At 49.0% G+C, this 25,811-nt stretch overlaps 1 protein-coding gene across 1 annotated transcript; it reads right to left on the minus strand.

The window, feature by feature from the left end:
• Positions 1-3,053: 3,053 nt before the first annotated feature.
• MAS1 (MAS1 proto-oncogene, G protein-coupled receptor) lies at positions 3,054-16,759 on the minus strand. The gene is made up of 2 exons (XM_036886777.2): positions 16,603-16,759; positions 3,054-5,460 (listed from the first exon to the last, which is right to left on the minus strand). Exon 2 carries the CDS (start codon positions 5,416-5,418, stop codon positions 4,444-4,446), a length of 975 nt encoding a protein of 324 aa, XP_036742672.1. The 5' UTR covers positions 5,419-5,460; positions 16,603-16,759; the 3' UTR covers positions 3,054-4,443.
• Between the last annotated feature and the right edge of the window lie 9,052 nt (positions 16,760-25,811).

A 25,811-nucleotide genomic window follows, 5' to 3' on the forward strand; every position in this document is an offset into this window, starting at 1 on the left:
TGTGTCATTCAGCAAAGAAGGAACATAGGAGGAATGGCAGGAAAACGGGCAGGTGGCACAGGAAGTGTTTGCAGGACATCAAGCTCAGTGACCCGTAGGTGGTCGGATGCACAGGATGGGAGACCAGCCATGCGTCTGACCACTCAGTGCAGAAGTACGGGTCACAAATACATGGGCGTTGGTGGCTCAGGATACCCAGGGAGGGTGTGTGGAGCCCAGCCACCAGATGGTGGAAAACACAGCCACTTGAGGGAGCAGCCAGGAAGGGCAGTGGGGAGATGACAGAGCCGGAATAGGGAAGCTAGGACAGAAAATGAGAGCTGAAGGGGAATGTGGCTCACGGCCATCAAGAACAGAGATGTTTTCACTAAGAGTATGGTCAGCATGTGAAAGGCCAAAAAAGGAATAGGTAGAACAGAGCCCACTGGGGTGGCAAGGGCAAGTTGCTCATATTCCTCCGGCCCATTCTGACATGGCAGCATGGCAGCCAGGTGGCAGGCCAGCCGGCCAGTGTGGACAGGTGCATCGGGACGGAGCCCGAGACAGCGTGGACCGGGAGCACGGCAGAGCCTTGCGGAAGGCTGCCGGTGAGTGGGGGAGACGGGAAGGCGCTGAGCCGGCCGTGGGGAACGGCCTTCCTGTGTGACTGGCTGCACTAAGGGGCAACTGGAGCCTGTGGCAGGGTTTGGGTGGGACTTCTGTGGCGGGAGAAGGGCCTCCACCTCCTCGGCCCTCCTGTGGCCACAGCCAGAGCACAGGCAGCCCCCAGGAGTGTGTCCCCTGGTATGACAAACAAGCACATCCGTGTGGCATACGATGGTGGTGACAAGGGGAGCACAGGGAGCAGAGGGGTAGCTGTGTGTGGGTGGCAGGGGAGCCCTCCACAGCCCTGGGCAGGAGGGAGGGGAGCAGAGACTCGGGGGCCGGGCATCGCAGGGGGAAGGAATAGCCAAGGGAAAGGCCCAGAGGAGTGTGCTTGGCCTTTTCAAAGAACTGCAAGGAGGTGGTGAGGCTGGAGACTGGGCCACCCTAGCCCAATAGTGTCAGGAGGAGCCGATTGCAGAGAACCTTGGAAAACGCTACAAGGACTTGGCTTTTTTGACCTAGAAGCAAAAACACTTTGTCTGCTAATACTGGAATAAGATTGTTGTCTGGAAGGCTGGTGGACAGGAAGTACTGGAAAAGGAGAGAAATCAGCAAATCGGAGAAAAGGAGAGAAGGAGCAGGTTGAGGCGTCATTCTGGAAGAGTTGCTGAGAGCTGGTGCCTAAGGCCCTGGTGTTGTTCGGAGACCACGAAGCCAGGTAGTGAGGAGAGCAAAGGCCGATGGGAGGCCGACAAGAGGCCTGGGGAAGAGGCTCATGGGCCATCAAGAGGCACCGGTGGTTGGGACTGACTGTACGGCCTGCTCTGACCGCAGGGCACTCCCTGCACAGCAAGGGGCACCAGAGGTCTGAGCCCACAGGGACACAGATGACGCAGGGGTACACGTACATGCGGCAAATGACTCATACATTATCAACGGTAGAGACAAGAGGTCCTCGTGCAGAAATTCAGGGTGGTAGGAGTGAGTGACCGATGGGAAGGACAGGAGAGCAGGGGCAGATGGTGGGGCCGTGGGATTGTCATTTTCAGAAGTAGATTGGTTGTGTTGCAATGAGGCTCAGAGCATCGCTCAGAAAGGAGAGGAGCTGAGAGCCACTTGCATCGACGTAAAGACAGAGGCCAGTAGGAAGCCGAACACCACCCACGGCCAGGCTGGGAGACGGCACAGACGGGAGAGCAGGCCTGCGGGCTCTATCCCAAGGAGCTTGAGGAATGTTAGGCCAGAAGGCCAAAGATAACAGCAACAGAGAGACGAGGGGTGGCGAGTAGGGCCACAGGAGCTGCCAGGGCCCACTTCTCCAGCAAATCCGAAAAGGGGACAGTGCCTGGCCTTGCTTCTCCCACGTGGCCATGCCTCTCACACCTGCCCCCTGCCTGGAATCCTCTCCCTCCCCCCTCAGTTCCTTGAGCCCCTGCCTATCAGCAACCAAAGGGCACCTCCATGAACCATTCCCTTTTCCTAAGAAAGACATGATCTCACCTTCCTGCTGACTGCCACACGACTCTATTTATCACCACGTCCTGACATTGCTTTGTGCACAGCTTGGAGCTGCGGGTACACACTGCTAGTCTAGACCACAGTGGCTGCAGCTTGCTTGTCTGGGCCTTGTTCACACCGTGCAGTTTGGCAGAGAAGGCCTTCCATGAATGCTTGCCCTCTTGGTCAAGCACAGACTTTACACCCGAATGGCCTCCCCCCGTGCCCAGAGAATTCTCAGAAATGGTGCCCCCTAATGCATGATGACTCGGGCAAGTGGGTCTAAATGTTCCCAGGGTGTGCATCATCTAGTCTGCATATTTACTTAAATCTTCCTGTTTTAGTTCCAACCTTATAGTTCACTTCTGGGGATGGGTTTAGGTAAAGGGAGAGAGATGTGTCAAACTGTCTCTTTGCAAGGCCTGACTCCTTTAAGGGTTAGAAGAATTTCATTTAGTAGCACATTCAATTTCCCCGCTTTATGTGCAATAAATGGAGGCTTCCCACCAATTTACTGTATTTGCCTTGCGTGAAAATTCCATGTTCCTAAGAGCCTTTAGGTTCTCTTCCAGACCCAGGTCCCTTTGAGACAACATGGGGTTGATCCTTTTCCCCCACCCCTGGGGAGGCCGAGCATCGCCGATGGCGGGAAACAGAGGAGGGCCGTCTGATCTCGCATCCTGTCCTTTCCTGGGAAAGACGCTCTGTTTTCAATCGAAAACAAGATCATTCTAAATGTCATCACTCCACGCCCATCTGGGCTTCCGAAAGCAAGCTGCCTCGATTCTGAATCAGATGTCAGCACACACTTAAAGCTGCTGCATCCGAGTGTGGAGGGGTGGGGAGACCCACACCCCTCCCCACCACGGAGCTGCCCCTTGGTTACAGTGATTGATACTTTCAGAAGAAAGAGGACAGACAAGAGACAGGTGGCGACAGAGAACCTTTTGCTCACGGCTTCTCTGACCCATTGGAGACAGTTAGAATAAACACTAAGGGGCCCTTTTATGGGCATGAACAAGCTGGTCATGGGGCATCTGGAAAGGGCAGAAGGGAATTAAACAGGGCGATGTAGCCACGACAGGCTTCCCAGCTCAAACCTAGGACGTGCTGCCTGAAGTCCTGGCAGGCAAGCAGCAGACCACTAAGCTCCTGAGGACATCCTCAAAGATCCATTTTGGGAAGAACGTTCGGCTCCCTTCAGGATGTGGCCATCAGCCCCTCCTGCCGAGCCTCCTCCCAGGAATGACCCAAAGAAATGCTGGGGTGGGGGAGGCCGGGGGTTGGGGGTGGCAGAAGCCTATACCTGGCTGCAGGTGAGGATGTGTGGCCATCAATAACCTACCACATATGTTTATGGGGGTGGGGGCCCCCCAAAATACTATCACCCTCACCAACTCATGAATTAAGTTCCATTCATGACAACTTCTATCAAACAAAGGATTTCAAAGCAGACTCTCATTGCATCAAGCTTTCCCACAGAGGGCAGGGAAGCCATGAGAAACTGGAGGCCCAACGTGTTTCTTTGCGACCTGAAATAGTGCCCTAACATGCGGCTGGGTGGTATAACACTGCAGATATTTTCAATAGAGGCGTGGTGAAATGCTTTCACTCTGCAGGGAGAAAGACTTCTGTACACATACATTCAATATTTAAAAACATGTAACAATATTTGTACGTGATAGAGCTGTGTGTGTGTTCATGTGTGTGTGCTTTACAAAACAGAAATATGTGTTTCTTCTTCCACTTAAAGGAGTGAGGCGAGGCTGATGGTCACTGAATGTCGACAATGTGCCCAGAGCTACACACACCTTAGCTTCCCTTTTCATCCTTGCCACAAGCCCGGCAGGAATGGACTATTGCAATCAAACATTTTATAAGTGAGGAAATGAGGTGCTGAGAAGTTAAGTCACTTGCCTGATGTCACACAGGCAGCAAATGACAGAGTTGACCTGACTTCCAAACCCATGCTGCTCTTGGTACACAGCTCTGTCTCTTCAAGTTCCAAGAAATACTTTCACTACCTTCCCTGTACACCTCTGCAAACCTTCCTGCTAGAGTAACTGTCATGGTTCATGGTAGGAACCATGGTCATGTTTATGGTTCAAATGCTGCCAGAAGAGCTGAGAAAGAACAGGAGTGTTTGTGATAGGTACAGAAACGACAGAGGTCCAACATATGTTTAGGCATTTCCAGAAGACGCAGTGCAGGAGAACAATCTCATCGTTGATTAGTATCTCATGCATATGGGGTGGGGTGTCCTTCTGTATGATATTTAGGAGACCCTTAAGTCATGCTCCAAGCACACACTACAGATCATCTGTGCCCCACCATTTATGTCCACTGTTTCCCTCCGTGTCCTCAGACAACAGTCTCAATCGTGATGGTATTGCCATTGTCTTCCTGGCGCCTGGATTGCATTTCATCTTTGAAAGCCCTGGTCAGAACCACTTTTAAGGACTCCTTGAACCGTTTCTTCCTACTGCTGCCCACAAAGAAGTAAATGAAAGGGTTGGCACTGCTATTGATGGTGGAAAAGAGAAGAGAAATGTGGTGCATGTTCCCGAGCGTGGACCAGTACTCGTAGTAGAGCAGGTAGAGGAGCCTCATGGGCATGGCGAAGACGAGGAATGTGACAATGGTGGCTGGGATGACTCGGTAGAGCTTCGAGGACCGGGACGCCCACGTGTTCTTTCGGATCTTAACCACCAGGATAGTGCTGGACACCAGCATGAGTGGAGTGAAGACCAGGAAGCTCAGAATGGCTATAAAGATGATCACTGCCCTGCAGTCACTTCGAGAGGGACCCCGCCCTTCAGTGTCAATACACATGACATACTCCATGGTGGTCACCATGCAAGAAAGTGCCCACAGGAGCGCGCAGACTGATGCTGACTGATGCTTGGGGCGACGACATCGATACCAGATGGGGTACAGGACCGACAGGCACCTTTCCACACTAATGGCTGTCAGCAGGTAGAGGCCTGTGTTGTAGCCAAACAGAAATGTCACTGATAATGTGACAATTGTGTAATAATAGCTAGAAGAGAGCTCATGATCTAAAGCGTAGTCAACAGACAGAATAAAAATACAAAGAAGTAACGAGATGTCCGCGATGGACAGGTGCGTGATATACACTGTGAAGGGATTCCTTCTCATCCGGAAGCAGAGGAACCAGAGGAGGACTCCATTCTCAGCAAAGCCCAGGGGAGAAATGCTCAGGATGGCCCAGTGCACAGCTGGGATTCCCTGGCGTGTGCCCCCAGCGGACGGGTTCCGGACAGCCGAGGTGTTCGTGGGCTCAAGGACCAAAGTCGTCACGTTCAGCTCATCCATGAGGAAGCCTCAGGCTGGGGCTCTTCACGTAATTTTCTGTAACTAAGTGAGAAAAAAAAAGAAAAAGGAAAGGGCAGAAAAAGAAAATTGATGCATTGGAGTAAAAGGTGGAATTTCAGCTATGGATTGTAGCTATCATGTTATTTTTGAAAGGTGTTTAATAGACTGTAAACTTCTCCTTCTAATGATTATAAAATCAAACAGAAAAGAGAACCGACTTAATGGCTTGCTGATCTCGCAACAGCCTTTAATCCTCTGTTGTTACTTGCTGTGGCTCAGTGCCAGACGTGGTCAGGCAAAGCAGGAGGGTCAGCATTCCTGGGGTCTGTTTCCAGTCTGGCCCAAGATTTCAGAATGGCATGTGGAAAATCATTTCGTCTTCTGTGCCTCTGTCACCTGGCCTGAGGAACCAGGTTAACTGCATTAAAATGTGATGAGAAGATACATGTTTGGGCAATGTTGTTGTTGACATTTTCTAATGCAGAAAGTGCCATAGACAATGGGTAAATGAGAGGCAATCGTTAGCAAAATGGTGTTCAGTAGTGTACCAATATTTTTGAAAGTGTGAACAATTAGAAGGTATTTATTTTTTGTGGCCTCAATATCTGTGACAAAGCTGGGCACCTCCTCAGACTAGGTGTGCCATGCAGACCAACTCTGAGTAACAGAGCGTGAGCCTTAACAAGATGCATTCACTTCCGCACAGGCCAGACCATGCAGGAAAACACTACTGACAGACTGTAAACAAAGCACTAGCCTGAAACCAATAGAAATGATAAATATTTGAGACTGCAAAGGAAGACTCTCATACTTTACGCATTGCAAAATAAATATACGCACAGTCCCCAGCCTCTTTCTGTTATGTAACAAATATTCATAAGCCACTTCCCCACTGGAGGAAGGAAAAGGAGGCAGCTGGTGATCCCTCCTCTTGTTCCAACCCCAACGTGTCCTTGACTTTGTTGATGTTAAGTTTTAGTGGAGGTTGTTTGTTGGGTGGTGGCAAAATATTGTTCTTTGATTTTGAATTTCATTCTTGCAGACCAGGGCCCTTATCTGTGCACAATAATTAATCTTTTGGAAGTTGATCAAAACAATACTTTTAATTAGTAAGTATCTGCCTTTTCCTTATGAGCTCACCTGATGCAGAGCAGAACACAGATGTGGCACTTTGAGAAGCCTGAATGTCTGGGGTGACATCAGAAGTTTCCAGGACTGAGCTGATAGAACTGCAGCCCTGGCAGGGCTCTGAGTTTTGATCTCGGCTCAGCTGTGCCTAAAACCTGGACTAGCAGGTGGGTGGGTGAAAAGGGTGGCCCCCTCCCAGTGGTGTGACGGGAGCCGGGAGGTCCTGCCCCCACCGCCCTGCCCCTCTACCCCCATCCCCAGCAAACTTCCTCAGCTGTTCTGATGAGATACTGCAAGTTATTTTCAATGGGGCAGCTTCTCCTTTCATTTCATAATTAGACAGAATATTTTTCATCTAATATATAGATATATGCCTATAGATATAGGCCCCAGCACCCTCAGGAGCCCAACACCCAGACGAGAATTCGCAACACCATGGCACGGCTGACCGAGGACCTGCTCAAGACAGCAGCCCTTGTTAGAAGTTTGTGGGAAAGACAGCCATGTTCCCCAAATTCACCCACCAAATATTTATTCAGTGCCCCCTTCATGCCAGGCACTGTTCTAAGCACTGGAATAAAGCAGTGAATGAAACAGACAAAGCACCGACCTCTTAGGGTTTGTGTTCCAGTGGGAAGGTAGTCAGTGAGCAAATAACAATAACAACAAATAAACTGCCAGCTCCCAACAAGTGCCACAGAGAACAGTAAAGCATGGAGTGTGGCCCGGACCAGAATGTGGTTGTGGAGGTGATAAGATGTGGTTGGATGTGGGATGCAATTCGATTTGCTGATGGATGAGACATATGTTATTGTAGAAAGAATAAGGCTTCAGGCATTTGCTGAATGGACAGGGTACAGGTGCATCAGGCTAGGAGGAAACATAGGAGTTTGAAAGCGTATGCAGCCACCAAATGGAGATGTCTAGTAGTGTCAGGAGCTGGGGGGCAGATGGAGGATGTACACAAAAGGTGGAATTTAAAATCATGAGGCTGAATGAGATTATCTACGAAATATGGGTGACAAAGAAGGACAAGAAGTTCAAGAACTGAGCCTTGGGGCACTTCAAAGTTTAGATTCCGGGGGAGGAGAAAGAAGCAAAAAAAAGCAAGGACCTGACAGAGAGGTAGAGGACAGCCAAGGGAGAGGGTGACCAGGCAGCAAAGAAGGTGTTTCGAGAAGGAGGGAGTGTGATCGCCTGTGCTAACTTCAGCTGCATGTCCAGGATGGATAAGAACCGGAAATGGACCATTAGCATTATCATTGACCTGGATCTGAGCAGATTCGGTAGAGAAGAAAATGAAAGCCTGATAAACCAGTTGATTCCAGAGAGGATGGAAGGAGAGTAAGTGAAGACATGAGCACAAACAACCCTTTTGAGGACGTTGCCTGTAAATTCAAGCATAAGTGCAGCAGTGATTGGACAGGGCTGCGGGTTATAATGAGTTGTTAAGCTGGTAAGAATTTTCCAGTAGAGAGAAAACAGTGAATGGTTCATGACTTATGTCTATAGCTTGGTAGAATTGCTGGTCTTCGCTGGTAGCATAATTTATTCCTGGGAACAGAAGGAAGCAGAGCATGTGGTTAAAGATGCAGCTAGGTGGACAGAGTGACAGCAGAAGTGTTAGAAGTTAGAAGTTCTCTTCGGAATGCAGTGTCTTCTTTTTCCAGCAAAGTAAGGCAGGTCATCAGCTAAAAGTGAGGAGAGGTAGAGGATTTAGAGAGAAAGGGCAGGTTGTGAAATAATCAAGTGAAAGAGGGAAGGACAAGAGAAATTTATGAAGAGTCGGATTGCTTGGCAAAATCAGAGCCTGCCTAGGCTGGTGCTCAAGATTTATGAATGCAGCTGTAGTTCGGCACCAAGATGTGGGCACAGCAAAACAGGGGAGTTGGATTTACCCAGGGCTGGGGGGTATTACCAGTCTGGGTGCAGCAGAGTGGGGGCCATGAATGGCTGTGGTGATGGGCTAGGGAATTCAATGGGGTTGGGAGACAGGCAAGGTCATGAGAGAGAGGACAGCGACCAGGCCATGGGAGCCATTGATTGCAGAGCTTCAGTGTCAGAGGGCTGCCCATGTCTGCGTACCAAAGATGGAGAAGTGGGAAATCAGGCTGGGGATGAGAGCGGAGGGACTGGAGAATGGGATGCTTGGGATAGACTGTGGCAGTGTGGTCTGGACGTACGGATACTGATGAGTGTAGCACAACTGTGGGAAAGCTGAGGGTAGGGGGGAACAAGGTCCCCTGAGGTGTGTGAGCAGGACTCGGAGCCAGAGCATTGGAAGAATTATGTACATGGATGTTGAAGTCACTGGGAACAGTGCTGGAGCACAGAAATGTCATTAGAAAACAAGACTGAGCCAGTGCTAAAATCTTTAGGGAATTTGGGAGAGCAACCCCAAGGTGTGCAGACAGAGCCGGGAGGATCGTAGTGACACAGGTGGGTGGCATGTGCTTCAGAGGTGGGTGTTTGGCTGCTGGTGGTGGAGGTGCTTTAGGAGAAAGCACAGAAAGTAGGGGTGAGCAGGTCTGAGCAGCACCATCTAGAAATACAAGGTGAGCTGGTTGCATAACTGAAGAGTTTCTAGCAGCCACATATAAAAAACTAAAAAGAAACAGGTGAAAGGAATTTTAACACCATATTTAACCCACTGAGTTCAAAATACCATTTCAACATGTGATCATAGACAATATGGTCAATAATATTGCAGTAACTTCGTATGGCAACAGATGGAAGCTATGTTTACCAAGGTGGGCATTTTGTAATGTATATAAATGTTGAATCACTATGTTGTACACCTGAAACGAATACAATATTATGTCAATTATACTTCAGTTTAAAGATATTTACTGGGAAATAAACACATGTATATATATATATAAATGAGATATTTTACATTCTTTTTTCACATTAAGTCTTCAAAATCCTGCATGTATTTTACTCTTACAGCACATCTTTCTTCAAACTTTCAGCCACATTTCTCATGCTCAGTAGCTATATGTGGCTGGTGGCTACCATACTGGGCTGTGCAGGCTTAACAGCCATCACAAAACCAAAATACTCTATACAAGGAGTCAAAAGTGCTCATCTTTTAATAACAAACCCATGCCAAAGACTAGAAATGTAAAATCAGGACCTAATCAGAATTTTTAAGAAAACCGACAAGAACATCTTTCGGACTCAGAATCTAAAACCAAACTGGGTTTCAGAAAGCTCCCCCTGGTCACAGTCTAAAGGCTGAATGGGGGCAGATAGTGGACAACGCAAAGAAGCCAGTAGGGGCTGCGGAAATAGCCCTAGTGAGAAATGATAACTCAGATAATGGCTGAAGGAGGGGGTGGATTTCCATGACATTTCAGAGGGCTGCTCAGGCCTCAGAGACCTTGAAGGGCAGGGAGGAGTCAGGGACCCATCTGTCGGACTGTGCAGATTGCTGCCAATGACCGAGATCGGGGCAGCCGGGCAGCAGTCAGGAGGGCAAAGATCCTGGTTTGCAGTGTGTGGAAAAGGAAGCCTTTGGCGGGGACACACCCAAGGCTGATTCCGGGTGTGGAGGTGAGTGATCTGTGTGTGCTCTGTTCTGGAGGGCCTTCAGTTTTTAATAAACTTCATGAAACAAACAGTAATCGGCACACAGATGAGATCCTTCAAACATCACTCATTCCTGTGCATTTGCCTGGTTGCAAACTGCAGGTGCAGAAGCCACCAGGACCACAGGCTCCTCTTCCATTCCTGTGCCTCTGGCCTCGACTCAGGTGAGTCTCCCTGTGTCCTTGCCCCCTGCCAGTCCACCCTTCCCAGCCTCTCACGCTGCCATGCCCCCTTTTCTAACACTCCCCTTGCCCACCCTGGTGTCACCTGCATAGCTCTGCACTCCTGGGAGTAGAGTTAAAATACTATCTCCGCCACTAAACTGCAAACTCCTCAGAGCCAGGACTTTCCCGTGTTCATATCTGGATCTCCAGAGCTTGGCACACAGCAGGCATTCAGCAAATACTTACTGAATTATTCCAAGAAATAAAGCCCATTGCCATGGTCCTGAGAAAGCACGCTGGTACCCAGCGAGAACATCACCCCCTCTGCCTGGGGCCATCAAAGCTAGTGCAAAGTTCTGTAAGCATGGGAGGCTAACTCAAGAATCACACACTGAGGCAGATTTTTGATCCCCATGTGACTGGAAAGCAAATTCAAGTCCCATTAAAACTCATTCTCATTAAAAACTAAAGTTAGCTTTCCAAATTGCCCTGTTATAAGGGGTTTTATTTAAGTGGACAAATTGTTAAAAATCACATTCCCAGTCTTGGACCAAAGTAAACCTCAGCCCTCCAGGGAGCCGGCAGGAGCGCCTTGGAGGCAGCCGGCCCTGCGGCCCCCGCTGCGCCACGCCTGGTCCTCTGCCCGGCGGCACCGTGGGCTTTCCGCCCAGAGACGCAATATATTTTTTTTCTACAGCTCCATTTTTCGACATCAGTGGCATCTGCGGTGATGCACGTTATCTGGAGGTAACGACCCGGGGTGGGAGGAAAGCTCACCCCGCAGCCCTCCGAGCTCCTGATGTGCCCAGTGATACGGCCCCGCGGCAGCGCGAACCTCCGTGGGGACAAAGGGCCGAGTGGGCAAGGGCATCGTCACCGGCAAGCACGGCCGGTGGCGCCGCAGGGGCGCCCTCCCGGCTCCTCCTGCTCCCGAAGGAATCCCCGGGGAGAAAGCATGAGCGGGCCCCCAGGAGGGCCTCTGGAGGCCAAGACCTCTTCCCTTTGTGCAGCTCTGGATCCTGCCGTCGGCTTGGGAGGTTGACAAGGAAGGCATTGGTGCCCCTGTTTCATAGGGGAGAAAGTAAGGGCTAATCAGAGGCACCCCGTCGCACGATGCCACAGGCCTCAGCACTCACGCTGCCGCGTGCCTGGCCTCCCTGGGCCCTGCAGGCGTCCCAGCTGCCCAGGGCAGGGATCCAGGTCCCCACGAACGGGAAGCTGAGCCGGGCTCTCACTTAAAGCAAGTCTGGAAGCCTCTGGTCTAACCAACCCCCCGCCCCCCCTACTCTACAGACCACTGATGGGAAGCCAGAGAGAAGGTGAAAGGCCACATTCACACCCAGTTCGAGGGAGCCCGGCGCTGGGCACTCTTGGTTCTGCCTGCCCGCTGTTTCCCACTCTGCCCGGGCCTGACACTGCTTTGAAGACTTTGCCTTTTATAGCCTATTCCGTGTTTTCCATCTAGTCTGCCTCTAATGCTTCCTACTCAAGGAATTGAAGGCATCTTATTCCCTGATGTTACAGGGGATACGTTTTCCTCCAAAGACTTGATTACTTTCTAGTTGTGACTATGCCAGTGTCAGATGGGGTCGCTGCTGCTCTGCATTTACACGTCTCTGTGCAGTGAACTGGCACAGGTCCTAATTGAACGGCCCCGATCAAGGGCTCAAGACTAAGTCTCGTCCACTGAAAAAACGCCCACCACGACAGGCTCATTTTATAGTCTGTGTAATCTTAACAGGAAATACAGATATTTAAAATCTTTTCATTGCCTTTTCTTCTAATTATAAAACAATATGTGTTCCCGGAAAATTCAGTGGGGAAAAAAATTACAATAAAACCACTACCCAAAATTAATCTAATTTAACATTCTGGGGTATATTTCCTTTTAGTCTTTTTCCAATGTCTCACACTGTTTTTTAAAATTGAGATTACATTTTATAATCTGTTCTGGTATTTTTTTTTTCCACTCAATATATTGTAAACATTTTCTTTGTCAGAATACACTCTAAAAACTTTAATAGTCACTATTTAGATGTTCCATGATTTATTTTGAGTAATCCTCTAACCTTGATGTGCCAGTTGCTTCTGATTTTTCATGGTTATTTTTTAGAAAAACAAAACATGTAATGACCTTTCTTGGCTGCAAATTTGTGCACACTTTTAATTATTTTCCTAGGATAAATTTCTAAAAGTGGAATTGCTGGATCATAGGATATAAATATTTTTCAAGATTTTAAAACATTAACAAATTGTCTGCCAAAAACACTACCAATTTCACTGATATCAAGATACAAAATTGCTTTTTCACAGAATATATATATGCTTTTCTCCCCCACAACTTCTCCATTGTTTAAAAGTCCCACTTTAATAGGTAATAAAAAGATACTTTGTTTTCATTTGCATTTATTTTAGCTATTGAATTTGGATATTCTTTTACGTCAACTGGTCACTTGTATTTCCTCTTTGGTGGATTCTTTTTTCATGTCCTTTGTCCATCTTTTATTGGGTTGCAGGAATTCTTTGTAACATGTTACAAATTCTTTTTCCCTAGAGACTGGGTATTTTCTGAGAGATGTGAGAGGATGCAACTTGGCATTTTCATAAAACCACTTCCTTAGTGTTACAAGTCTGCCTGTCCTCTGTTCATCATGGAGGTTTACAGCTTGAAGGTAGATGCCACAAACCACCCTTTATTTTACCCATGAGGAAGCTAACTCACAAGCAGCCAAAGATTACATATTTAGTTAACAGCAAGCAATGTCAGAACCAGCGCCTAGATCACCCAGGTCCATGTGGGCACTCTTTCTGCTCCCCACACCAGTTATTGTCAATAGTTATTTAGGTGTGAGGTTCACTCCCCCATGCAGTATGGCTAGTAGAACTTTTGAGACATTTAATAATGGCCTTACTATCATCAGAAGCCATCACCACAACCAACTTGTTAGAAATAGCTTTACTTAAAAGCCTCAGAGGATGGACCTTTTGTTTATTAAAGATGGATATTATTTGTTAGAGGATGGATTTTTATTTATTAAAGTGCCATCTTCCCATTGCCAAACCCATAACAATAACAAAAACAGATAGGAATGAGTTGTTTTCAGTTTCTTCTGGTCCCAGCTTCTTCTGTGAAACAGAGATCCATCATCATCACCACCATCGACAAACACGCCTATTGATGAAAGGCACCATACTTCACCCATTCAGGTAACTACAACTGCTATCAGAGGCTAAAATTCAGGTGAATCCTTCCATCAGGACAAAAAGTAGAAATAAGCTGGTGCGTTCATCACATCATGCCTTTAGGCAAGTCCTCCGAAAGGGAGTAAGAGGTGACCTCACTCTCACCCACCCTGCCCCAACACACACACAAGTGTGCAATGGAACCCTACTCTATGTCTCCTCACTGGGATCTCTGAAAAGACACCATTGCTTAGACGTGCTTTCTTCCCCCTTCCTACAGCTTCTTCTCTGTCTCCTTTCTGGAGCTCTTCTTACATTGCCCTTTAGGCCAGTGGGCTCCCTTCCTGGCCCTCTTCCTTTTGTACTTTATAGACTCTCCCTGGTGGCCTCATCCAATCCCTCGTTCAACAATCACCAGTACTCATGAAATCCAAATACTCAGCTCTAACTCAGACATCTCCCCAGAATATCAGACCCTGTAACCCTCACCTGGACATCTCTAGCCCCAGCGGGCCCAAAACAGAAGTCAGACTTCTCTGCTGCTCTGTGCTTCCTAGTCCTCCAAGTCCCACAAATGGATGTTTTATCAGGCACTATTCATCTTGTACATTCTCTGCACCAGTCCCTAGAATGAGCCATTTCTCCAAGGAGTCCTGGTTCCTTTTAGTTGATAGGGGTATTTAGAAGCCAATATTTGGGTGCTGGGAGTGCTCATTGCTATTTTGGGTGTCACTTTCCCCAGGCCTTCTCAGTGGACAGAGCTAGGGAATGTATGTATATAAGTACATATGTATACTCATACATACACACAGTGATATCTATATCTTTTTACACACACACACACACACACACACACACACACACACACACATTTCACCTCTTTTGCCTGCTCCCTGCCCTAGGACATACTCCTCACCCAGGAGAAGCTCTGAACTTGTTATCCCTTCCACCTCCCATGCAGATGCCCTCCTCACCCTGCCATGTCACTCCCACCATCCTCACCCTGGCTGGGCTGTCCCCACGTGGCTGACCTCACCTGCTTAGCCTCTAACAACTTACATAAGCCATGGCAAGCCGGGCTGGCTACAGGTAGATACACCATATACTTAATGCCCACCTCCCTCCTTCAAAACCAAAAGAACTGTAGGCAGTGTGGCATCTGAATGCAAAAGAGATCCTTGAGAAGAGAGGTCTGACACATCCAAATGACACTGCAGAGGTGACTTTTGCCTTCGCCTAAGGCTGCTTTGCCTTGAAGCCACACTGTTAAACTGACAATGAGATGTGTGTTCTAAGCAAAGTAGTGCAGCCCCTCTGAATAGCAGTTGTTTCACATAATTGGCATTTTAATGTATTTCTGGAAAGCTAGGTTGTAAGGAAAGCTAGATATTAAGAAGTGCTTTTCACAGAAGTCTCATGGAAATGCCAAACTGAGACAATGAATCAGCAGAGGAAACAAGCATGGTGGTTTCCATGATGTTTAAGGATGTGGACTTTCTACTTGAAATCGCTACCTGCATTTCTCTCTCAACAAAAGGGAGAGGAATAGATGGACAGTGGAGTTGGTAGGAAAGCAAAGAGAATCAAAGAAGGCAGAGTTGTGGTTTTCTCAGCATCACTGAGGTGGAAGGTAGAGAGTTTTATGTGCTACCATTGATGCTTGCTAATGTTTTCTCTAGAGATCTAAGAAGCAAACGCCCCTTCCACATTCCCGTCCAGTTGGTCATAGTCCCCCCATGGCCCTGGATTCCAGATCTTAGAAGATTACTCTTAGAAGAAAGAAAGAAAGAAAGAAGAAAAAGGAAGGAAGGAAGGAAGGAAGGGGAAGAAGGGAGGGAGGGAGGGAGAGCAGGAGGAGAAAGGAAAGGAAAGGCAAAGAAAAAAGAGAAAAGCCAACAAAACTAGGGTTCCAGGGAGGGTCATCTGAAACCTCCTGTTCCTCGGCAACCAGAAAGAGAGCGCGGCCCCCAGGCGGGGTGTGCAGCTCCAGAGGAGAGGACAGACTGTGTCCTCTGTGTGTGTGCAGCGACCCGGACAAACAGAGACCCATCTGTGAGACGGAATCTCCATGGCAGGTGAGGGAGCTGCTGGGAATGTGCAGAACAGGGGCACATCTGTCCCGGTGTTAAGGCCTCACCCCTGCTCCCTCACACTTAGCCATCTGCACAGAAGCAGAACTTTGTCCCCTCCCACCAAGTACACAGCACGGTCAACTTAGAGTCCTGGTCTCAGGGCACAGCGGGGCAGGGGGTGATTTCATCCACATCCGGAGATTTGGGTTGCCACAGCTGAGAGGAGGGTTCTACGGGCATCTAGTGGGTGAAGGCTAGGGATGGTGCTAAACATCCTATAATACACACAACAGCTCCCCAAGGCAAAGAATTATCTGGCCCAAAATGTCACAGCACCAAGGTTGAGAAGCCCTGCTCGAGAGGCAGGCTTGCTACCACCTTCTCATTGTTGCTTACGTAGCAACTGGACAACATCCTATACACGCTTCTCCCTAAATCACCCCTACCCACCCTGCCTGGGAAATATTGCCCAGATACTCACATCAAAGATCAGTACTGAACAGGAGATTCCTTTCAATACGACCTTGCCACCTGTGGGCTGGACATCTGACTTTAAAAGCATCAGAAGCTGGTACCGATGCTGGTGCCCACTAAGGAAAGGCAGAGAAAAACTAATCCAGCCTGCCTCTGTCTTTGCCCAGTGCTTCTAGTCAAGCCATTTCCCACAGGAATCGAGTATGGCAACAACCCTTTCAAACCCCAACTACTTATTCATAATATCCAACTAAACTCCCTGGAACACATCCAAGTCCTTCATCAGACCCATGAACTGATCCTAATTTTCTTGCCCCTGTCATGAGTCAAAAAGAAAAAGCTAACACAGAAGTTTCAACCTGAAGTTGAAAAGCAGTGTCTTGGGGACAGTTCACCTGGCAAATAAGCAAATTTTCCAAAACAAAGGCAGGAGAGAGAGCTTTCACCAACACACAACAGACATAAAACAACCAGCACGGAAGGAGTTGCCCGGGCAATAGCTTTCTGAAGAGAGAAAGTCTTACTCTCGTTGTCAGGGCAGCTGAGCAATAAAAAACAGGGTGCAGACTCACTAGCTCCATTTGCTCAGGGAGGTCAGAGGCGGTAGCAAGGAAGCTTCCCCTTCACGTCCTGGGGCACCGCTGCCCCGCCGCCCTGCAGGGTCTCCAGTCCCGACATCCCCTCCACGGATGCCTGCAGCCTCCCTTCCTTGAAGAAAGCAGAGCTGCTCTCCCACTGCTGAAAATATTTGAGATGTGCCAAGCAGATGGTCCCACGCTTATCAGCAGAAGATGTACTTCAAATGGCATCACTGGGTGACACACTCCAGTGAAAATCTTCATGCTGATATCCACAGTGGGGACAGGCTGGTGACAGTGCGAGTTAGCTGAGCCCTTTGGACGGAAAGGGCCAGCCAGGGCTAAGGAGGAGGGTGACCCAGAGAAATGCTCTATGGAAGGGCAGAATCACGTGGGGAGTGGAAAGCCAGACCACTCCCCCTGCAGTCTCAGCCTGTGACTAACCCTGTGATCTCGGCCAAGCTCCGTAAGACTCAGTTTTCTCACCTGTGAAATGGAGCCAATGGTATTACTGCAAACACTTGCAATGAGGAAACAAGATGTATGTAGACACTTGCCCAGTGAGGGACACACTGTTCAGTGATTAAATATCCATTCCCTTCCTCCAATCCATTCTCAGAGAGTCTCATGCCCACTGGAGTGTATAAGGACAGTGCATTGGAGAAGGCAGAGAGCGCAGGAGCTGGGCTGCAGGGGGCGCAGGGTTGGGGGGCAGCAGTGCCCAGACTATCTCAGCCTGAGGCTAGCCCAGGGAGCAGCTGTTTCCATTAGATGCACATTCTCACACACCCGTTCAGCTGAGTTACTTTTCCCCAATCCATTCTCCTTTTCAACAGACCCAGTGTAAAGGCCTGCAGGCCAAGTGGGGGAATTCTGGGTCAAGCCCTGCAGTAAAGACCCCCCCAAACCCCCCACTCATGGCAACGTGAAGTATTCCTTCACAGTTACTGTGTCAGAGTACTAGCAGACCCCTGGGACTGATGAGGGCAAAACCGGGGGAGAAGGCAGTTTCAGACTGCGTGGGAAAGCCAACCCGGGAGCCCACAGGGCAAGCTCTGCTCAGACTGTTCCCTTAAGCAGCAAGACCAAAGGTGAGCCAGACTGCCCTTGTGGGAGGCCTGACCTGAGGCTCTGTCCTCCCTCTGGAGGAAGAGAGGGGGGAAAGGGGGTGTCCCTAAAGGCCGTCAGCCACGGGCAAGGTCAGGTGAAGGGCAGACCAACTACCAGGTGGGCAGGTGCTAAGCAGCAAATCAAAGACGCAGGTGAACTTGGTCCTGGGAAGCCGCAGTGCGTTCTCATTACCTGGTTTTGCTGTTCCGAGGGAGAATGTCAGCCTCCTGAAGAACTTGACATGTCCCAGAGGACAATCAGGACCTGGGAAGGAAGCCTGGACTGTCTAAAGCAAGCTGCAGGGCAGGACAGAAGGAGCACTCGGGGGAAGGGGAGCAGAGACCCGGGAGCAAGTGTGACTAGGAGAGAAGTGACGGGCTGCCTGAGAAGTTCCCAGCACCGCGGCTGGGACAGAATGGACCCCTGAAGGAGAAGAGGAGGGCAGGGTGGGGCAGAAGAATCTGCTCTGCGTCTCTGCTCCACGTTTGCTGCTTCTCAGAAGCTCAGGGGATGTCCAGATTTTATGAACATTTCACCCTGTCCCTGCGGGGGCTGTGAAACCCTGAACAGAGTGACCAACTGGAAGGACGACTCCAACGTCATTATTTAAGTCAACACAACAGTGGGCCTCACCAACTTGCTTTTTCCAGCTCCTAACAGAACAGAGAAGTCTGTCCAGACTGGCAGAGAACAACCAGTTGCCCAACTTGGAAACTGATCACTGTCCCAAGGTGAATGAGGAGCAAGCCGCTGGGAAGCTGGAGTGGCCAGAGGCGAGTAGGTACAGGGAGAGGATCGGGGTGGGGGGTGCGGGTGAGGGTGGGGTGGGAGGCTAGTGGGGGGAGCGTGGAAGAGAGGGCACTCCCTGCCCCCAGACTCAGGGGGTGGTAGAAGTCACCAATTGTTTTGTGACGAATTGGCACCACTAACGAAAGCAGGAACTATTGCAGATGGGGCTGGAGTTTCATTTGTGGTAGATACTGATTTATCCTTAGAGAAAATATAGCAACTCTGTAAAAATAAACTGCTTGCATTTAAGCCACAAATAGGTCGGCTATTTCTGTGTCTGGCCTGTCTTTGTGAGTCATCTTTCTCCTCTTGAGAGGTACGGAGGGTCTGGAAGAGGGAGGTACATAGAGAGCAGGTAAGAGAACCAGCAGAGCCTGGGGAAGTGAAGCCTGGGATCACCAATGTCCAGTGTGGAAGGAGGTTCTGCTCTCACCTCCATAAGCCAAATCACAGCTTCTAAAGTTCTGTAAAGAAACAACACCCCTTTCTCCATCGAACAACAAGAAAGCACTGTGGAGGAGGCCTGGGGAAGGCATGACAGGAGTAAGGAAGGAGGAAGTTTAACAACCGCGAAGGCCATAGAGTGGACCCGTAAGTGAAGCCCTGATGGTAGAGGTAAGACCCCTAAGCAGGCCCACAGGTGGCAGAATTTCTTTCTTCCATCAGGAGTTTACCTCAGCTCCCAGACCCCCTCAGTGCCATGGGGACCTTGCTCAGTGCTAAACCCGGGCACACCAGGGATTCCAGTCACATCCTAGAATGTATTCTTCACCTGGAAGCAACTCTGCTTTACCTGTACGATCACGGGGAGAGAGCGCCACCAGTATTTGGCAAAAGCCCAGCATCCCCTTAGAGTTAGAAAGATGCACGAGTGTAGAACAGCAAGGGGCTGGGCTGCCACTCTGGACCAAATGGCAATAGGTGGCACAGGCTGGGGGTGTTCATTTTCACAGGAGGGTGACAGGCCCCAGAGTCAGGGTGGAAAGAGCAGATCCTCAGAAGGGTAGACAACGAATTTAACACAAATTGTCTTGGTTCACCGTCTGGGAACAGAGCAACTTCAGGTATGCTAGAGATTTGGATTTGCAAACTTGACTGGAGTGCTGAGTGATTCTTCAGCCCATCCGTTTGACTGACAGGGTCTCAGAGCTGGGCTAGCCCCACCCCCTGCCCTCCAGTCCTGCAAAAGGGACTTCAGATCCCACCAGCCAGATAAAGATCCAAGATAAAACCCTGAGAACAGAACTCTCCCAGGCTGCTCTGAATGCCATCAGCCTCGGGGCATCCTTCCCAGCCTTCTCGCAGCCCACCCTGGCCCGGGTGGTTGGGTTGCTCCCAAGTAATCATCTTTACTCTCAGTGCACATTTCTTAGACATCAAATCTTACAGAGAAATGGCATTTCCTCCCTCACATCATTTGTTTTCCTCCACATGGTGGGGCAGAAGCCACAGCAAGTACCACAACAGGGGAAACAAACCTACGGGCAAGTGAGAGAGGCAGTCCCCCCGGACAAACCCTGGGAAGGGTCCCAACAGCCCACAGCTGCAGAGTGGACCCAGCGAGGGAGGCCAGGTCTCCAGCCCCGAGCATCCCCCGACCTTCCCCTGGCATTCGAAATGTGCTGGAAAGGAGACTCGTCAGGCCCAGCACCAGCCCCTTTGCAGAATGATGAGAAGAGTGTAAAGTGACCCCAAATGAGGCGAGTTGTCTGTGTGGAGGGGCACAGGGAACCCGCGGTGTGGCAGTTATCTGTACAGACGCAAAGTTCGGGTAGGCTCCTTAATTTTAATAGGTGGAATGTCCCCATGTCCTCCAAATTGGCAAATAATCAGCTGCCCAGACATTTTGCTCTCTAGATTCCTTACCTAGATTGTAATCACGTGCTCTCCCTTATCCAAACATCATGAAAAACTCCAGTTGTGAGAAAGAATATTTTTGGAGCATTGCCTTGGGACATGGAGTCTATCCATTCCTCTAGATGTTCTAAATATTACCCTGGGCTCAGCCCTGCATAGTTGGCCAGCACTGTCTTGGCCCTTCATAAAACTGTAATTTCTAAGTTATCCTTTAGAGATATTCATCAGCGAGCAATTTAGAGGCGCTATAAAAAAGGAAACATAAGAAGATCAAAACCGTGTTCCTGTAGGAACTGGCCAGCACCCTTCCCACTGCATCTCAGTCTCCCGGTGGAGATTCTGCCTCAGGAGTAGCTGGGCTTCTCCTGAGTAGCAGCCAATTTGTCAGTAGAATATACTATGAAGTGTGTAATTGGTTTTTTTTTCTTTTCCTACTAGAAAGCCTGAAGACACATATTTGACCTCTGTTTGCAAATGGACCACTTCAAAGAAAAGTGTCTGAAACTACTAATTTAGTCAAAGGTCATTATAGGCACCATTAAACTTGTATTCATTGTCATTTTTCTGCCAGTTACTGTGGGTTTTGGCAAACAATGTCTTTTTTTTTTTTCCAGCTACAATATCCTCAAGGAGACTGAAAAAATTTCCCCTGCAAATGGTAGTAACTCACATTTTGGGACCCGTGCAAGAAGCTAACTGAAATAGCAGTCACCCTGGGTCTGTGCAGAAAAGGGTCCTCTAAATTCTATGAGAGCACTTACTATACGATTACAGTTAACCTGTTAATGTGCCTGTTTTCCGCACCAACCTTAGCTCACTGAGGCAGAGGCAATGCCTTATTCATTTAGTGCTGGCTGAGCCAAAGAATAAGGTGAATACATCAACCATGTTGAAACATTGGTGGTTTTATCATTGTTTCTTGAGTTAGTCCACTTTCCCCAGTTAGACTGTAGGTTATGTGGGGAAGGAACCATATGTGCACTTCCTCGTGTGGCCTCACATGGAGCTGAGAACCCGAGGTGCTGAACGCTTGGAGATGGTTTGACAAATACCTGACTCCCCATAACTGATAGTAAACCTACTTATTTTGCTGAGACAATCTGTCTCCATTGATTCTAGAAAGTTCTAGAAAGTTCCAGAAAAGGAAGTTTCTAGGATCAGAAGTCTTTCTTGACAGACTCCACAGGCATAGATCCTCCCACACTGTGTTCTCCTGCACCCAGTGCATATGTTGTTGAGCTCAGGCCACTGCCTTGCTAGAGACTGAGTTTGAGGGTTTTCTCTCAAGCTCGTCATCAGGGGGCCTTGCAGCAGGTGACACCTGCCAGCCTGCTATCACCAGAAGGCGGGTCTTAAGGCTACGCTCTGGAAACTGACTCACTCATGCTGTTTCTATCTCAACCTGCATCAAGAGACCAACCAGTTACACCTGCCAGGAAGCCTGGTTCCCCACTCCACCTCCAAGCAGAGCTTAACATCGAGCGCTTCTGTGCATGAGGTGCGGACTCAGGCAATGCTGACACGGGCAGGGCAAGGGGAGGAGCTGGGGAAAGGGGGCGCACATGACACCACAGCCTTCATGTTCACACTGCCCAGGCTTTCAACCCACTTCCTCACTGTGGTCCTTGAGCAAGTTACTTAGCTTCCCAGAGCCTCAGCTTCTTCTTTCTCATTGCACCTTCATAAGGCCGTGCGAGAACCAGGAGAGCAAGCTCCTGCTGTGGTGCTCGCACCAGCGTGGCTCCCAAATGTGTCATTTAAGATTCAATCTAGATTTAAATCAGTTAGTTGTTTTTATTATATGCATTAAAATTAGGGCTCCACAAAGTCCTCTTGGCCAACCGGAAACAGAGAAAACTGAATGGGGAACATGGTAGGAGGCAAGGTGTGCACTGCATCTGTTTCCTGTGGCTGCCTTAACGTCCACAGACCAGGGAGCTTAAAGCAACGAAATTCATTCCCTCAGTTTCAGGGGCCAGAAGGCCACCAAGTGACAGCAGGGCCACGCTTCACGGAGTTGAACTTTATTGCTCTGTCGGGCACCGCGATGGTACTGGGAAGTGTTCTTGGCCACCAGCCAGGTAACTGGCGAACCCCTGGGAGCCCCTGTATGGGAGCTGGGCGCGTCCTGGGCCCCTGAGCAACCTCCCTGCCCACCAGGTCCCCCTGGACCCCACCCCCGCCCTCTGTTGGTGCGCTCAGGGAAACAAAGGCCTTTCAATGGTAATGAAAAATTTCATGTGTATGTTGAAGGGTGGTGACTAGGGAGAAAAGTGATTTGTGAAGAATGAAAGAAAATAGTCCTGCTTTGCTATCATCCTTTTAAACTTTCTGCTTCCATGGAAACAACTGAAGTATCCATGATAGATGAATGGATAAGGAATATGTGGTATTTATATATACAATGGATTATTACTCACCCATAAGAAGGAAATCCTGCCATTCGTGACAACATGGATGGACCTTGAGGGCATTATGCTATGTGAAGTCAAACAGAGAGAGAGAAATACTTTATGATCTCACTTAGATGTGGAAATTTTTTAAAAAGCTAAACTTGTAGATACAGAGAATGGCTGCCAGAGGAGGGGCTGAGGTAAAATGGGTGAAGGGAGTCAGAAGGTACAAACTTTCAGTTATAAGATAAATGAGGCCTGGGGATATCATATACAGCATGGTGATTATAGTTAACAGCACTGTATTGTATATTTGAAATTTGCTGAGAGTGGATCTTAGAGTTTTCAACTCAAGAAAAGCCTTGTAACTATGTGTGGTGATGGATGTTAAACTTATTGTGGTGATCATTTTGCAACATATAATGTATCAAATCATTTATATACCTTAAACTAATATAATGTTATATGCAATTAAAAAAATGTCTTCTATGACTTGAACAGGTTGGTGGTTACATTTATCAATAGTCATCAACCTGTGCACTTAAAATGAGTTAATTTTTTGTATGTGAATTATGTATCCATAAAATTGATTTTTAAAAAACACTAACACACAAAATGTTCTGAAAAGAGAAAGAGAGAGTAGAAAACTTAGGCAGAATGTTATTACCCACTGCAAACGTGTGGCCAGTATATAAATTGAACAGTCACAGAGAGACTGTATTTTGTGTCCTCAAACAGGCGTCAGCATCCTAACTGCCTTTATTAGCCCACGTTTCCTGCTCGGTTCTCAAGACTGTGCAGCAGGGAGCTGTCCACTTGTCAGTGGGTGGCAGAGCTGGGCAGTGTCCTGGGCACAGACGGAAAAGTGCCTCCCTGTGCTGTGATCAACTGGGCTCAGGGACAATCAACAGCAAGAAGGGTGGCTCGGAGCTGAGTGGTGCCCTGGCAGCCCACACGGCCCCCATACAGGCCCCCAACTCTCTGGCCCACATGGTTCTGCTCCTTCCTCCTGCCAGTTCTCATTTATTTGATCTGCAAACGTGTGCCTGATCTGTGCACCTTGGCAAATGGCAGTCTTTTTTCCCCACCCAACTGCTTTCAATGGTTATATCGAGCAATGTGGACCGGGCTGGGGAGGAGTCCTCAGGGCACAATGGTGAAAAGATGGAAGAACTTAGAACATCTTTGTGCCCCTCCCAGGTTTCCGATAAGAGCAGAGCTGGGACCTTGTCCCAGTGCTCCTCCAGAAAGGTGGTTTCCCACACCCCATCACAAAACAGTAAGGTGCTGTGTGACCCTGCTGCTTGTCCCCCCAGGGGTAGCAGCTTAGGTGTATGATGGCTTTCTTGCTCCCAGCAATATGGAGTTGCTGTTACATACACATGCGCATGTCCATCCCTGTGGCGAAGGGCTCTTAACCCTGCCCCTGGCCTGCATACACTCCATTGCCACTTCTTGAAGCAAGGGTTAGTGCCCTCTAGGTGCACTTTCTCCCCCAACCCAGACTCTACAAGGCTGGGCAGAAGCCTGGACCTGGGAAAGCTGTGGGGAAAGCCTCCATCCCGCCGACACTGTCTGCCCTGTCTGTCTGCACTGGCACACACCAGGGATGCTCCCTAATAGGAAACAGGTTTTTTCGGTGGATTTTGATATCTTGTCCTATTTCATTTTCCTCCCCTACTTTATAGATGGGTATATTCGTTTGCTAGGGCATCCATAACAAAGTACCATGGACAGAGGAGCTTTAACAACAGGAACTTACTTTCTTACAGTCCTGGAGGCAGGAAGTCTGAGTAAGGTGCTAGTTTCCTCTGGGCCCTCTCTGCTTGGCTTGCAGACGGCCGTCTTCTCCCCGTGTCCTCATGTGGTCTTCCGGCTGTGTCTGTGTCCTGACCTCTTCTATAAGGACTCCAGTCATTCTGGATTAGGGCCACCCAATGGCCTCAGTTTAATCACCTCTTTAAAAGCCTATCTCCAAATACAGTCACATGCTGAGTAGTGGGGTTAGGGCCTTAACCTATGCATTTGGGGGACTCAGTTCAGCCCCTAACAATGGGCAATGAGGGTAAGGTTCCAAGACAAGACAAAGAGGATCTTCCAGTTGGCCCCAGCCTGCAGGCCCTGGTTCCCCAGCAGCACTCTGTCCTGGGACACTCCTGACACTCCTCTGGCAGCCAGCCATTGTCTATTCCAGCCTGAGGTCCTCCAAGATGGTCAGAGGTCCCCCTAGCAGTTGTGTTCGTGCCTGAAATTAGCTGCACCCTGGATTGGGTTTCCTGTGTCTTGACTCTTTCCAGAGAGATGTGGGCAGCCGGGGGCACCCCCCAACGTCCCCCAATAGGAGAAGTCTGTAAAATTGCTCACAGAAACACTGTGGACATGTTAACACCCAACATCTTTGGGAAGTTCAGTTAAATTTCTCAACTGAGGCCTCTTTAGGAGTGGCTGGTGGACAGTTCTGGATTTCTGCCTGTCCCCACTGAGATATGTGGCATGTGCACCACCCTGACTTGAGAGGATTCTAGAAGGAGACTCATATGCTGAAATGTTGGAATTCTATCCCAAAGTGGACTCCAATCATGCACAACTGGTGATCTCAGACACACCAATGCATGCCCAGGCTCACGTTCCTCCTGAATCCCTAGGACAGCAGTCTGGGCACATTAAGTCCTGTGACATGCTGCTTTGAAGAGTCTACAGCCATAAGGTCCTGAGGTCAACTGTCTTTCTCTGGATGCAGCAGGCCCTAGGCACTCACATAGAGTCACCACACCCTGCCATCTTGGACCAAAAATGTGCTTCTCGGAAGTCCACACTTACCATGTGATGCCTCCAGAACCATGAACACGCATCAAGAGGAAAGACTGGCTGCTTGCCGCCCTCCACCCTGGAACATGGCTCTGAAGCACTTGGGTCTATGCACTACCTTGCTCTGGTTACACAGTGAGATGTTGAGGCCCTTGGAGACAAAAGCTTTATTCTTCCCAGTTACTAGTTCCTTCAGCTCAGACCACCTGCCCGACCTCTCACTTCTGCCCTGACCGAGTGCCATAG

The sequence above is a fragment of the Manis pentadactyla genome, chromosome 12 (genome assembly GCF_030020395.1).
Source record: "Manis pentadactyla isolate mManPen7 chromosome 12, mManPen7.hap1, whole genome shotgun sequence".
NCBI lineage: Eukaryota > Metazoa > Chordata > Mammalia > Pholidota > Manidae > Manis > Manis pentadactyla.

Excerpts from the sequence above, each read along its gene's own strand:
- MAS1 (XM_036886777.2), bottom strand. The coding sequence starts at position 5,418 with ATGGATGAGCTGAACGTGACGACTTTGGTCCTTGAGCCCACGAACACC.